At 34.0% G+C, this 12,290-nt stretch overlaps 1 protein-coding gene across 1 annotated transcript in view; it reads right to left on the bottom strand.

The window, feature by feature from the left end:
• Positions 1 to 12,290, bottom strand: part of HTT (huntingtin) — a 214,398-nt gene that overhangs the window by 51,352 nt on the left and 150,756 nt on the right. The window contains exons 47-51 of the mRNA XM_051965781.1: positions 10,245 to 10,367; positions 8,493 to 8,706; positions 7,680 to 7,825; positions 5,686 to 5,863; positions 4,752 to 4,847 (exon numbers count right to left, since the gene is read on the bottom strand). Coding sequence (XP_051821741.1) covers positions 4,752 to 4,847; positions 5,686 to 5,863; positions 7,680 to 7,825; positions 8,493 to 8,706; positions 10,245 to 10,367 — 757 coding nt within the window. The remainder of the gene's footprint in view (positions 1 to 4,751; positions 4,848 to 5,685; positions 5,864 to 7,679; positions 7,826 to 8,492; positions 8,707 to 10,244; positions 10,368 to 12,290) is intronic.

Genomic DNA, 12,290 nt, shown 5'->3' on the forward strand with positions numbered 1-12,290 from the left:
CCTGAAAGATTTAGACTATATCAGGGCAGAGTTTGTCCATAATATTGGAAGGACCTTGAGTAAAGGGAAACTACCAGATGATGATAAAAGGGTAAATGTTATCTGGATTTTCATAAAGGAAAGAGAATGAAAAAGGCATTCTGCATCTGCAGAAAATGAACATGTTTCATTAATAGTTCTTCTGAACCAAAACCGATTTCTATAATTATTCAAGAGTTCAAATTCTATTTTGTATTATTTTTCTTAATGTTATTGCAATCCATACATACACTGTTCTCCTTACAATAGTTAGGTTAGTGAATATCTAAGAAAATAAGAAGAAATCACTAAGGGCAACCCCATTTTCATCAAGAATAGATCTTATAAAACTAACTTACTTATTTTTTTTCTTTTTAAAAAAAATTCTATTTATTTTAGATGAGATAAAAAAATAAGAAAAAAATAAAGAAAAACAAAAAAGGAAAATAAAAATAAAACAGAACAAAACATTGTCATGTGCCCAGAAGAACAGGAGGGAAGATTCAAAATCTGTAACAATAAGTTTCCATTTCAAGAAAGGATATATAGTAGGTAGAAGAAATTATATTCATAAGTGTCCATCTTTTGTTTACTTCCTTGAAAGTTGTATTTTAATTCTTTGCTGTGTACTTTTTTACTTTTATTCCTTTTTCCCCCCTTTTAATCCCCCCATATCTCCCAAGCAGGCTATAGTTAAGCAAAGATATATTTACACACACACACACACACACACACACACACACTCATATATAGCTATACAGATACATACGTAGAGCTACATACATACATATCTATATATACTCACACATATATATTTACATGCATCCATCCATATGTAAACATGCATCTAAAACAGTATTAGTATGGCTGATATATAATATAGATTTCTCTCTTGATTAAATATTTAAGTTTGACTTTGTCTAAGATCAATGATGACTAGTTATATATTTTTTTCTGATAAATTCTACCCCTAATCCTTGTTGTAGTGAATGCACATATTTCTTCTTTCCTATCCCTGTTAACTCTTCTTACTTTATTCTGCTCCTTAATTTGCCTGCTATTACTTAGCACGGATCCTTCATTCAGGAATCCCTCCCTTGACTCTCTCCCCGCCTTCCTCCCTTATTTCTTTATAGATTTTGGAGGGTGCTATCCTCTTCATGGTATATATGCAGTATTGCCTTTTTAACCCATTCCTATGTTCATTAGGTTTTCAGAACTATGAACCCATCTCCCCCCTTTAATGCTTCTGGGTCTATTCTACCTCTGTAACTCATGTGTATAGCATAATTACTATTTTTACTTTTTCCTAGACAGTTTTGCTGCTTACAGTCAGATCATATTCAACTCTGCTCCAATCTTAATTTTTAGCTACCTAATTAACAATATCAATCTTAAAGATATGGTATATATTTCCATGTAAAAAACAAATAATTTGTCAATGTAAGTTCATTGAAATTAATCTTTGATATTGAATCTTAGATGTAAAATTTTCTATTGAGTTCAGGTTTGGTTGAAAGTTTTGAAAATGTGCAAATTAGCTGAATGTCCATTTTTTCATCCAATATTATGAATAATTTTGCTGGATATGATGTTTTTTAATCACAAGTCTAGTAATTTTGATTGCTCAATGATATGATTTCAGTACCTGCAGTCTTTTATTGTGGCTGCTAATAATTCCTGTATAATTCTAATTTTAGCTTGTATTTAGTGTATTTGAATTTTTTTTTTCCTTACTTCTTGCAAAATTTTCTCTTTGACCTGGGAATTTTGAAATTTAGCAATAATATTCCTATGTGTTTTCCACAAAGGATCTCTGAGGAGATCAAAAAATCAGTGGATTTTTTTTTCTATTTCTACTTTCCCCTCATGCTTTATCACTCCAGAACAATTTTCTTGGATGATTTCTGGCATTACTGTGTCAGGGTTTTTTGTTAGTTTGTTTTGGTTTTGGTCACATTTCATTAGTTCAATTATTCTTATACTTTTTCCTTCTTGATCTGTTGGTTTCCTATTTTTTCATTCTTTATAATCTGTTTTGTTCTTTCTTGATTGCTCATAGTTTCACTGGTTCCCCCTTGCCCAATTCTATTTTTAAAGAGTTACTTTCATCTTTAAGACTCTACCTCCTTTTCTAGTTGATTAACTTTTTTTCATAATCTTGTTTTTCTTGGCTGGCTTTTACTTTTTTTTTTTTTTTTAAGTTTTTACTCAATGTGTCTCATTTGATTTTTAAATTCTTCCATAAATTCTCTCTGGGCAGGGAACCATTTAACATTACTCTTTGGGGTAGCTTTTTTTTTTTTTTTACTTCAGTGTCTTCCTTTGAAGATAAATCCCAATCTTCCCTGATCCCATAGTAAGTTTCTATGGTTGGCTTCTTTCTTCTTTGCCTGTTCATTTTTTTTAAAATGAGAAGTATTAGGTTAAGCACCTCTAATCTCAAGGTGAGAATATGGTGCCTCTAGCTTCATTTCAGTTCTCCCCTCTGACCTGGAACCCTAAACCAAAAACTCTTCCCTCCTGCAAATGCCTACAGCCAGCAGCATTTATCCCTCCTTCCCAGTATTTCTTTGGAACTAGTCCTGAGGTGTTTACATTGCATTTTACACTAATTAATCCAGGCCTGAGATCTTTCTTTGGATCTTCTTGGATTGTACCAGGAGGATCCCTGTTCTTCTCCAAGAGTTCTTGATTTTTAACTACTCTTTGTTTATCCTGAGGCACAAAATTATTCTGTTTGTGGAAGAAATCTGGAGAGTCTAAAATTTACTTACCTATGCTGCCACTTCATCTTACCATTTATATTAATAGTATTTCATATTTCATAAGTATCTCAATGTTCTCATGCTGACAACACTCCTTCTTAAAGCTCTTATATCATGCTTGTGAGGCATATTGAATATGCAGTCTGATAAAATCCCCAAATTTTTTCCAAATGAGATGGTTTCTGACTAGCTTTTCCCATCTTTTATTTTGGAAGCTGGTTTTTTAAAACCCATATAAAAGCCTTTCCATTTATTCTTTTGGGGTTTTGAATCATCTGCCAATTAGATAAGTGTAGTGGTCTTTATCTGAATTAGGTAAGTTCAAAATGAGCTGAATGGCTAGACCCAAAAAGGGGTCTAATATCAATTCAGATAAGAAATTCTAGTGATGTTTCCTAGGAATTGTGCTTGACTTCTGTACTGCTTAACATTTTAATCAATGACCTAGATAAATAAAAATTTAGATAAAGGCCATCACAGTTATCCAATTGGCAGATGATAATAAAGCCCAAAAGGATCTTACCAAACTATATTCAATATGCATTACAAGCTTGACATTGCAGCATTAAGAAAGAATATACCAGAGAGATGAAAATGATATTGTATATTGACCTGTCCAGATCACATCTAGATGATTGTTCTCAGCCTGGAGCACTATGGTTAAGGAAAGCTGCTGTTAAGGAAAAAAATATGCAGAAAAAGACAAGTAGGATGATGAAAGGCTGTGAAATTATGACATGTGAGTAATGACTAAAAAAATCATGGAAGCTTCACTTGTAGAAAATATAATATATGAAATGTTTTGGGCTCTCCTGAAGAGCTGACATATGAAAAATCAATTAAACTTGTTCTACTTGGGCCCAGAAAATAGAACTAGGTGCAATGGAAAGAAGTCAGAGAGCTAAATAAAAGTCTGTGATAGCTGAAAATTTCCTAACAATCTGAGTTTTCCAAAAGCAGAACAGACAGTTTTAGGAAGTGTTACGTTTCCTTATTCAATGTTTTCAAGCAGAGGTTGAATGATCAATTTTAGGTATGTTGTAGAAGGGATTCTTTTTCAGAAATACATTGGATTAAAATAGAATGCCCTTTTGGTCCATTAGAACTGATATTCTGGGATTCTAGGATGAACTGAATAGTTGTGCTTGATGTCCACTGAAAAGTACAGAAATAGCAGCCATTAATATGTTATCATGAAATTAAAAATAAGGTGTCCTGGTGCAGGTATCTAAGATATACATGTAAAGTTCCAAAGATGTCTATTTCTATTGATTCAAATACAAAAAATCTTATCAGAAAGAAAAACACAACAGAAACAGAAGGAACAACCGCCCCCCCCCCCAAAAAAAAATGCTGCAGACTTCAGCTAGCACAGAAATGTTACTTTCACCTCTGAAAAATCGAAAGTAAGACCAGAACAGAAAGAGGAATATGTAGTTAAGACTATGTAGTCTGACATAGCAACATACATCATACAGAGATTCATTGTATTTAAAGAGCTCATGATGTTAAAATGTCACCCACCTCTAGATGGAGAACTGAAAGATTAGGGTGCAGAATGCAGCACTTTTCCTCCTTTCTTTATTCTTAATACATTCCTCTCTGCTCCTCTGCTACTCCGTACTCCCTTCCTCCCATGACTAATATGGAAATGCATTTTGCATGGCTTTTTATATATAACGGGTATTGTATTTTTTGCCCTTTCAATGGATTAGAGAGGAGATTAAGAAAGGGAGAGAGATGACTTTACTAAAAGTCTTTGAGAAAAGATAGTTTTGTATAAGAAAGAATTTTTATTCTAGTGTAGGTTGGACGAGATGACTTTTGATACTTCAGTTAACTGTGAGATTTCATGATCCCTCCCTTCCAGTAAGCTTCACACCAACAAAGATCCAAAATAGGAAATTTCTTCTTACATGGAAAAAATTTTTTGAGTAAGGAAAAAAAAACTGCTATAAAACTCACCTTGCACATCTGAATCAACTTCATCTTCACTGATTCCTCTTGGAGTATTCTTCCTTCTTTCTGGACTAAGAAGTTGGTCTCCAGGTTGAACTGCAACTAAAATTACATAAAGACCAGAAAATGTTTTTCAATACAGTTTAACAATTATATAAATTATCATACTTTCTTAGCCTTGAGAATTCAAAGCAGTGGCTCTATCTTCTGTCAATATAATAGTATAGATTTGCTGTTCTTAGGTAAAACAATAACTTGACTAAGCAACAAAATCGATTTCTCAATGAGCAATTAAGTCCCAATCATACACCAGCACTTCTTTGAGTTGACCACACAAAGCTGAATTCTTTAAACTCTTCAGAATTTTAAATTCTGGCTATATCCTTCACAATTTATAAGATCTGGAAATTTTAGCTTTGAATAATAATCCCTGAATCTTTATTTCCAAATTATGCATCACAAATACTCAAATTAAAACAATTTATACAATTAAAGTTCAAAATAATACTATTATAAAGTTCAATCTTTTAGAAAGTAAAATTTAAAGCATTCTCTAAGTTCCACTAAATAATATTCAATTCTTAAAAATGTAGGCCAATGATTCTCAGTGGGCTTTTTTTTTTAAAAATTTTTTTATTTAAAGAAAAAAGCTGTTTTATTTTCATAATATAGTAGTATTAAAATATGATTTGGAAACATTAGTGATAAATGAAGGTAGAGGAAAGGTAATTTTTTAAATATGATTTTATTAATCTAATATTCATTTAAGACTAGGAACTCCAAACACCCAAGAAGAGAAAGGGATCAAAAATCTAACTATAATTTTAAATCAATACTAGGAAATGTACAACTTCTGGCCTAACTGCTAAAATACTAAACAATACCAGATCTTTTCTGAAAAAATTAGAGGAAAAAAGCCAATGATATATGTTTTACTCACTTGCTTCTAGAATAAAACGAATACAGTGTATTAGGGAACACACGTGGGTGACATACTCTATTGATGACAACATATTCCAAAGACCAGGTAGATGCAAAGTTAGACAGCAACAATCCAGAACTGCCTGTAGATCCATACTTAATGGCATCTGTTCATGTATTAAGTGCCAAGATAGGGCCTAAAATAGGAAAATGTAAATTTAAAATTCCATTAAATTTTGTTCTATGTAAAGCTTAAAACATGTCACATATGAGTATTAGTATGAACTGTTGATTCAATGACCATTTATAATGAAAGCACTGTGTACAAGGGACCCTGTCCTGTGCAAGGAAAGGAGATCAAGTCGAGAGAAGAGACCATCCCTACCCTTATGACAATGAACAGTTCAAGACAAGGATAAGTCAAAAAGATAAAACTATAAGATATAAATATAAAACTCTAAACTACAATATTAAATGTTGTAGACATGGGAAACACATGGGAAAAGAAAGGTTATTGTTAACTAAAGAAAATCAAAGACAGTTTAAAAATTCCATCTTGCCTTTTATTAAAACCCAGATTTTGTGGCACCCTTTTTGTAGTGGCAAGAAACTGGAAACCGAACGGATGCCTATCAATTGGAGAATGGCTGAATAAATAATAATATATGAATATTATGGAATATTATTGTTCTGTAAGAAACGACCAGCAGGATGATTTCAGAGAGGCCTGAAGAGACTTCCATGAACTGATGCTGAGTGAAATGAGCAAAACCAGGAGATCATTGTACATGGCAACAGCATTACATGATGATCAAGTCTGATGGACATGGCTCTCTTCAGCATTGAAATGATTCAAACCAGTTTCAATTGTTCAGTCAGGAAGAAAGTCACCTACACCATGACTGAGAGAGAGAACTGTAGGAACTGAGTGTAGACAACAATATAGCATTTTCAATCTTTTGGTGGTTGTTTGCTTACATTTTATTTTGCTTCTCTCATTTGATTTTTCTTATGCAGCACAATTGTATAAATATAAATATATATATTGGAATTAACATATACTTCTTCCATGTTTAACATGTATTGGACTACTTGCATTTGGGGGCAGGGGAAGGGGGGAAAATTGGAACACAAGGTTTTGCAAGGGTTAATGTTGAAGAATTGTCCACACATATTTTGAAAAATAAAAAAGCTTAAATAAAAATAAATAAATAAAGCCCAGGATTTACTCTGAGAATAGGAAACTCTAAAGTAAGTTGCTTGACCAGGGCCAGAGAAATCCTAAAAGTAAAATACTTATAGTCTGGACCCAAATGGCATTTGTCCCTTTCATCTACCATTATAAGTCAGTAGAAGTGACGTTCCCTGAAGTATTCAGACAATATTCTTCACACTCTAATGACTTCTACGATGTGAACTGTTTAAAAACCAAAAAGATTTAATAAGAAATTCTACTCACTCTAAGAATTTTTCCTTACCAAACTTTTACAGGGTCTCTAAGCTTCAACTGTCATTTGTGCATCTGCCTCTTGTTTTCACTGTCAGAATATAACATCTGCCTATTATGAACCATCATCTCCCTAAATGCTTCACAGCAGGCAATATACATGTATATCACAGGAAGACAAACTTCTACTCCCTACATAGTGTTTTCCTGAATGGTCTGCTTCCACTTGCTGAAAAATGCCCATGTCTTTTTCAAACTAACATAGTGACTATTTAAAGGGACATTTTTGAAATGAAGAACATATCCTTATCTCTATTAAATTATTTTGAGCTTTTCTCGCCACAAAAGTACAACTGTTGAAAATTACCCCAAATAAACCATTGACAAAATGGAGAAAGAACTCTATGAAATAAATCCTAACCTACTACGTCTTTTAAACTGATGTATCTTTCTATTTCAAGTTACATATAATTATCCAGCCCAGTTCCTACTTCCTCATCCAATGACATCTTGAAATAGGAAATGCAAATAGGTTCCCAAGTCTCTCACCATTCCTATGCTCTTACCTCAAGTGCCACAACGACAAATTTTAGAACATCACTCTCTTTCTCAGGGGGAAGTTGAAGATGACTTGGTAACTTAGAAAAGAGTACTAAGTACTGAGCAAGGGCACAGGCCAGTGTAGTAATTGAGTGATAAATCACAGCATTTCCTGAAAAGAAAAATTAATTGGCAGAGAAATCTAGAGGGTTAACAAAAATGCAATTACAGTGTTAACAAGTTTGAAAAAAACAAGTGCCGGTTCTGCACACATATATTGTATCTAGGATATATTGTGACATAGTTAACATATATAGGACTGCTTGCCATTTAGGGGAGGGAGTGGAGGGAGAGAGGGGAAAAATCGGAACAGAAGTGAGTGCAAGGGATAATATTGTAAAAAATTACCCTGGCATGGGTTCTGTCAATAAAAATTTATTATAATTAAAAAAAGAAAGAAAAAAAAGTGCCAAAAATATTAAGTTTTAATTAAAATGTTTAGAAGTGCTGCTCAAGCTAGAACAATTAATAGTTAAAAATCTATGAGTCAAAGAACATTCACCAAACATTTGCATCTGCTTTGTAATGTAGAGACACATTTTATGTAATCTATTTTGATCCTCTCATGCAAAGATTGTGTCATCTTACATTCATCTCACATATAAGAAAATGTGAACTCAGAAAAGATGAACAATTGGGCTAAGGATTCCACGATTAGGAAGGCAAGCTTGAAGCAGGGTTTTGTCCTTCCAACTGAATCGCTGTTCCCCATACAACACAGGACCTTAAAGGAGGCACTTCAAATAAGGGCTAAACAAGTGTGGCTTTTTTATGATTACCAAAGAGATCACTTAGTTGATTCCAATAGGCTGAAGTCTCAATGGGTAAAAGAGGCTCAAAAACATGATGGTTGGGTGGAAGCTCCTTCACCAGGCTGGCCACACGGTCCAGGGTCACTGACCGGGCTGTCTCAAATAGGCTGCTTTTCTGACCACTAGAGATCTCACGGATGCCAAGACTTAAACAAGGAGCTAAGAGGGATAAGTTGAACTCCTGAAATCACAAAATGTCAAAAGTAAAAAATGAGGATATATCTAGAAGAAAAGCAAATAGAATGGGTGACAGAAAACAAGCCTGAGACATATTTGGGTAACAAATTATCAAAATGCTAATTATAAAGGATTCTCTCTACCCCAAATAAAAATGCTTCATCTCCCTCTTTACTTCCTCAATTTCATTGCAATGGATCATTTATATAGATCATATAAAGGGATCTGGAGACCAACTAGGCAAACCACATCATTCTACATTTGAAGAAATGGAGCCTCAGGAGCCAAATGACTTGACTACAGTCACTCCATTAATGTCAGAGAGGGGATCTGAATTAGAAGTCCTTGACCACCAGAACCAATGTTCTCTTCTCCAGAAGATCCTGAAAACTCACATGCCTTTTTCTGGAAGTTCTTGATATTTTCTTTGCATATCCAGATAAGAACAAAACAATTTCCATATCTCAAAAATTCTTGTCAGTCATTTTAGGCTTTCTTATTTATACACTGTGTAAGTTGGAACCAAAATGTGGAATAGTCATTACAATATAGCCAAATCAAGTAATTCAAGGGAACTTTTGTTCTTAAGCTTATCATTAGTTCACATCTATAATACATAACAATTACTTGAAATATTGATATCTGCCTTTGCTAACAATCTACAAGTTATATTTGTTTTTGATCTGTATAACTTGGGGTAGTTCCTTAAAATATCCATATTCCAGCGATTTCAAGATTAAAGATTGAGAGCAGTTTGTTTGGGTGAACCCTAAAAGACAGCTAAGGAAGGACAATCTATTAACTGTAGGAAGTGACTGCAGGAAACAGAGAAATAACAGTCAAACCAGATACTCTCAAGTCCTTATGAATTGTATCATCACATTCCAGCCTTACTGGTTACTGTAGAAGGGATTTCTGAATGAGGGATGGGACTTAAGTATATCTCTAAGATGACATTCACCTGAGAAAAATCTATTACTATTTTTTAAATGAAATCCCAAGACACTAAATATTATTTTCCTTCAAAAACTTAACAAGAAAAAAAATCAATGATCTTGCTCAATGAATATTTCATTATTTTGCCTTTATATATTTGGGAATTCTCCAAATACATCACAAAACATCCATATCAAGTGAAAGACTTTTTAAAGACAAGCATTAATCTGGATTTTTATGTAATTTGTCATGTTAAAGATTCACTCGTTTTCACTATAGGTGACACTCAAAAAAATCATGATGCTCTGGAAAAATCTTTATTTTTCTTTAATTATATGAATGGCTGAATATAATTCAATGATATGCTAATGTTGATATGATTAGTAAAATTCCTTATATGTATTTAAGATATAATAAATCTTCCCACAAGAAATACTCTTACACAGAACAGTTATATTCTTTATACAATGCAAGAATAGTATATTGCCTACTAGAAAAGATATTTCAAGTATAGCATATTATCTACTAAATAAATGGAACCAAATGTGAATGGAACTAAATGGAGCAGCAGATTACCCCTTCTTTGTACTGCCAAAGAATACTTACCTTACTCATCATGAAGGGGGCCAGTTCATCTGGAGGAATCCTATTTACCAGCTCTGCACCTTCCAGCAGTGCTGAGTCTGACTTAGTGCAACACTGAGATTTAACCAGAGATACATACCAGTCCTAAAAGAAAAAATGATTAACTTTTATTTTAATGGTCTGTATAAAAGACAGTTTGAAAGACAAATCCTTTCTTTTAAAATTCACTCAATTTCTCCTATGCTCAAGAATAATTTTTCCTTTGCCAAGTAGAAGTTAACTCCTATTTCAATTAATTCCATGAAGAATTAATTGATTTTAAAGTTTAACAAACATTACCTCCATTAAATGCCAACTAACAGGGCATGTTGCCATTTGAGATGAAGGAACAACACACTACATGTCAGGCAAAACAGACATATCACCACAACCACATCTCTGACCACCATCTCCCCTCAGACCCTGAGCGGGGTAGCCTCAGGTCCTCAAATCAAGAGAGTAGGAAGTAGAAATGCTTCTAGACAAATGGCCTCATTCTGGGAATCAATCCCTGACCACTGTTCCTTTGGGACTACAACCACAGCTACTGGTGACCCAGAAATCAAAGTTCTTGCCACCAAAATCCTTGGCCAAATGAGTCAACATCTGAACCAAAGATTTGTTTTCCTATAAATGACATTAAAGAAGAGGCAATTACATCTGTTTTGCCACTGTAGGAGGGAACAAGGGACTTTTCCATCTGACTTGCTGCTAAAACCTTCCATGTGTTCTATTCCCCATTAGAATGTGAACTCCTGAAGAGCAGAAATTGTCTTACTTTTCTACTGGGACTTAGCACAGTGCTTTGCATAAAGAAAATGCTTTCAAGATTCATTCATTCAAACTACAAAACTATTATCATTAAGCAGTATCACAAACATTCATTTTGTCCCAATCTAAAAATAAGTGTTAATTGAAAGTGAAAGGTAGCAAATCCCTTTTCACAAAAAATCTTCAAAACAATAATGATGATAGTGAAATAATAACAACAACAATAACTAACATTTTTAAACATTCATATTGCACTATGAGATTTGCAAAGCACTTTACATGAGTTATCTCATTTGACACTTTAGACAATCCAGGAAGATGGGGGCTATGATCACTTCCATTTTACAGATAAAGAAACTGAGACCGAAAGATTTTAAGTGACTTCTCCAGAGCCACACAGCTTCATAGTGAGTGCCTGAATTGCTATCTAATCAAGCTCCCTTATAGAGTAAGTTTCTCCATGAGGATTGTAGAATCCTCTGCAGGGCCCCTGCTCTCATCAATCACCAGCTCACTTCTTTAGGGCTGGGACAATCACCAAACAGCTAAACCAACACTGGAAGGAGAGATGCCCATCCAGAAGTCTGGAGTCCATGGGGGACAGTAAATTCCTTTTTTCTCCAAAAGAAAAAGAGAAAAAACCTGAACTCCTTTAGCCAAGGCTCTGTCTGAAAGTGCCCTTCCCAATGAGCTCCCTTTAGAAGATAATGACAGCAACTTGGGCTGGGTCTTCAGTGAGAGTTCTACTGTCATCATACATAGTAATTGGCAAAATGCCCAATGCCATTAAATAAGCAGAGAAGAGTGAAGATGATTGTTAGAAAGTAATCTCTGATGCTAATGAGGGTGAAAAGAGCCAGGTAAAAGAATATAATGCACAAAGGATCAAAGAAGAGATATGAGCCCTGGATGTGGACAAAACACTCATAAAACCAAACCATTCTGTTAATTTTCAATAGCCTCTGCTGGAAGGTAACTCATCCTACTGTTGTCTCCATTTAGCCATCTTCTCAGTTCATAGCCTCACATTTCCAATTCTGAGTTAAATTTGCATCCTAACAAATGAGTTACCATCCAATATTTTTTTGCACAAGGAAAAGCTCCTCCATTTCCTCCCAAGTATTTCTAACCTAATCCGAGACCGAAAAGTAGGAAAAAGCAGGAGAGTGACTATCCTACTTTCTTTTTTAAAATGAAGATCACTGTGCCTTCTTCTACCTCATTTTAACTGAGAGAGTAAAAAGCTAAACAATTCTA

This window comes from Antechinus flavipes, chromosome 6 (assembly GCF_016432865.1).
Source record: "Antechinus flavipes isolate AdamAnt ecotype Samford, QLD, Australia chromosome 6, AdamAnt_v2, whole genome shotgun sequence".
Lineage (NCBI taxonomy): Eukaryota > Metazoa > Chordata > Mammalia > Dasyuromorphia > Dasyuridae > Antechinus > Antechinus flavipes.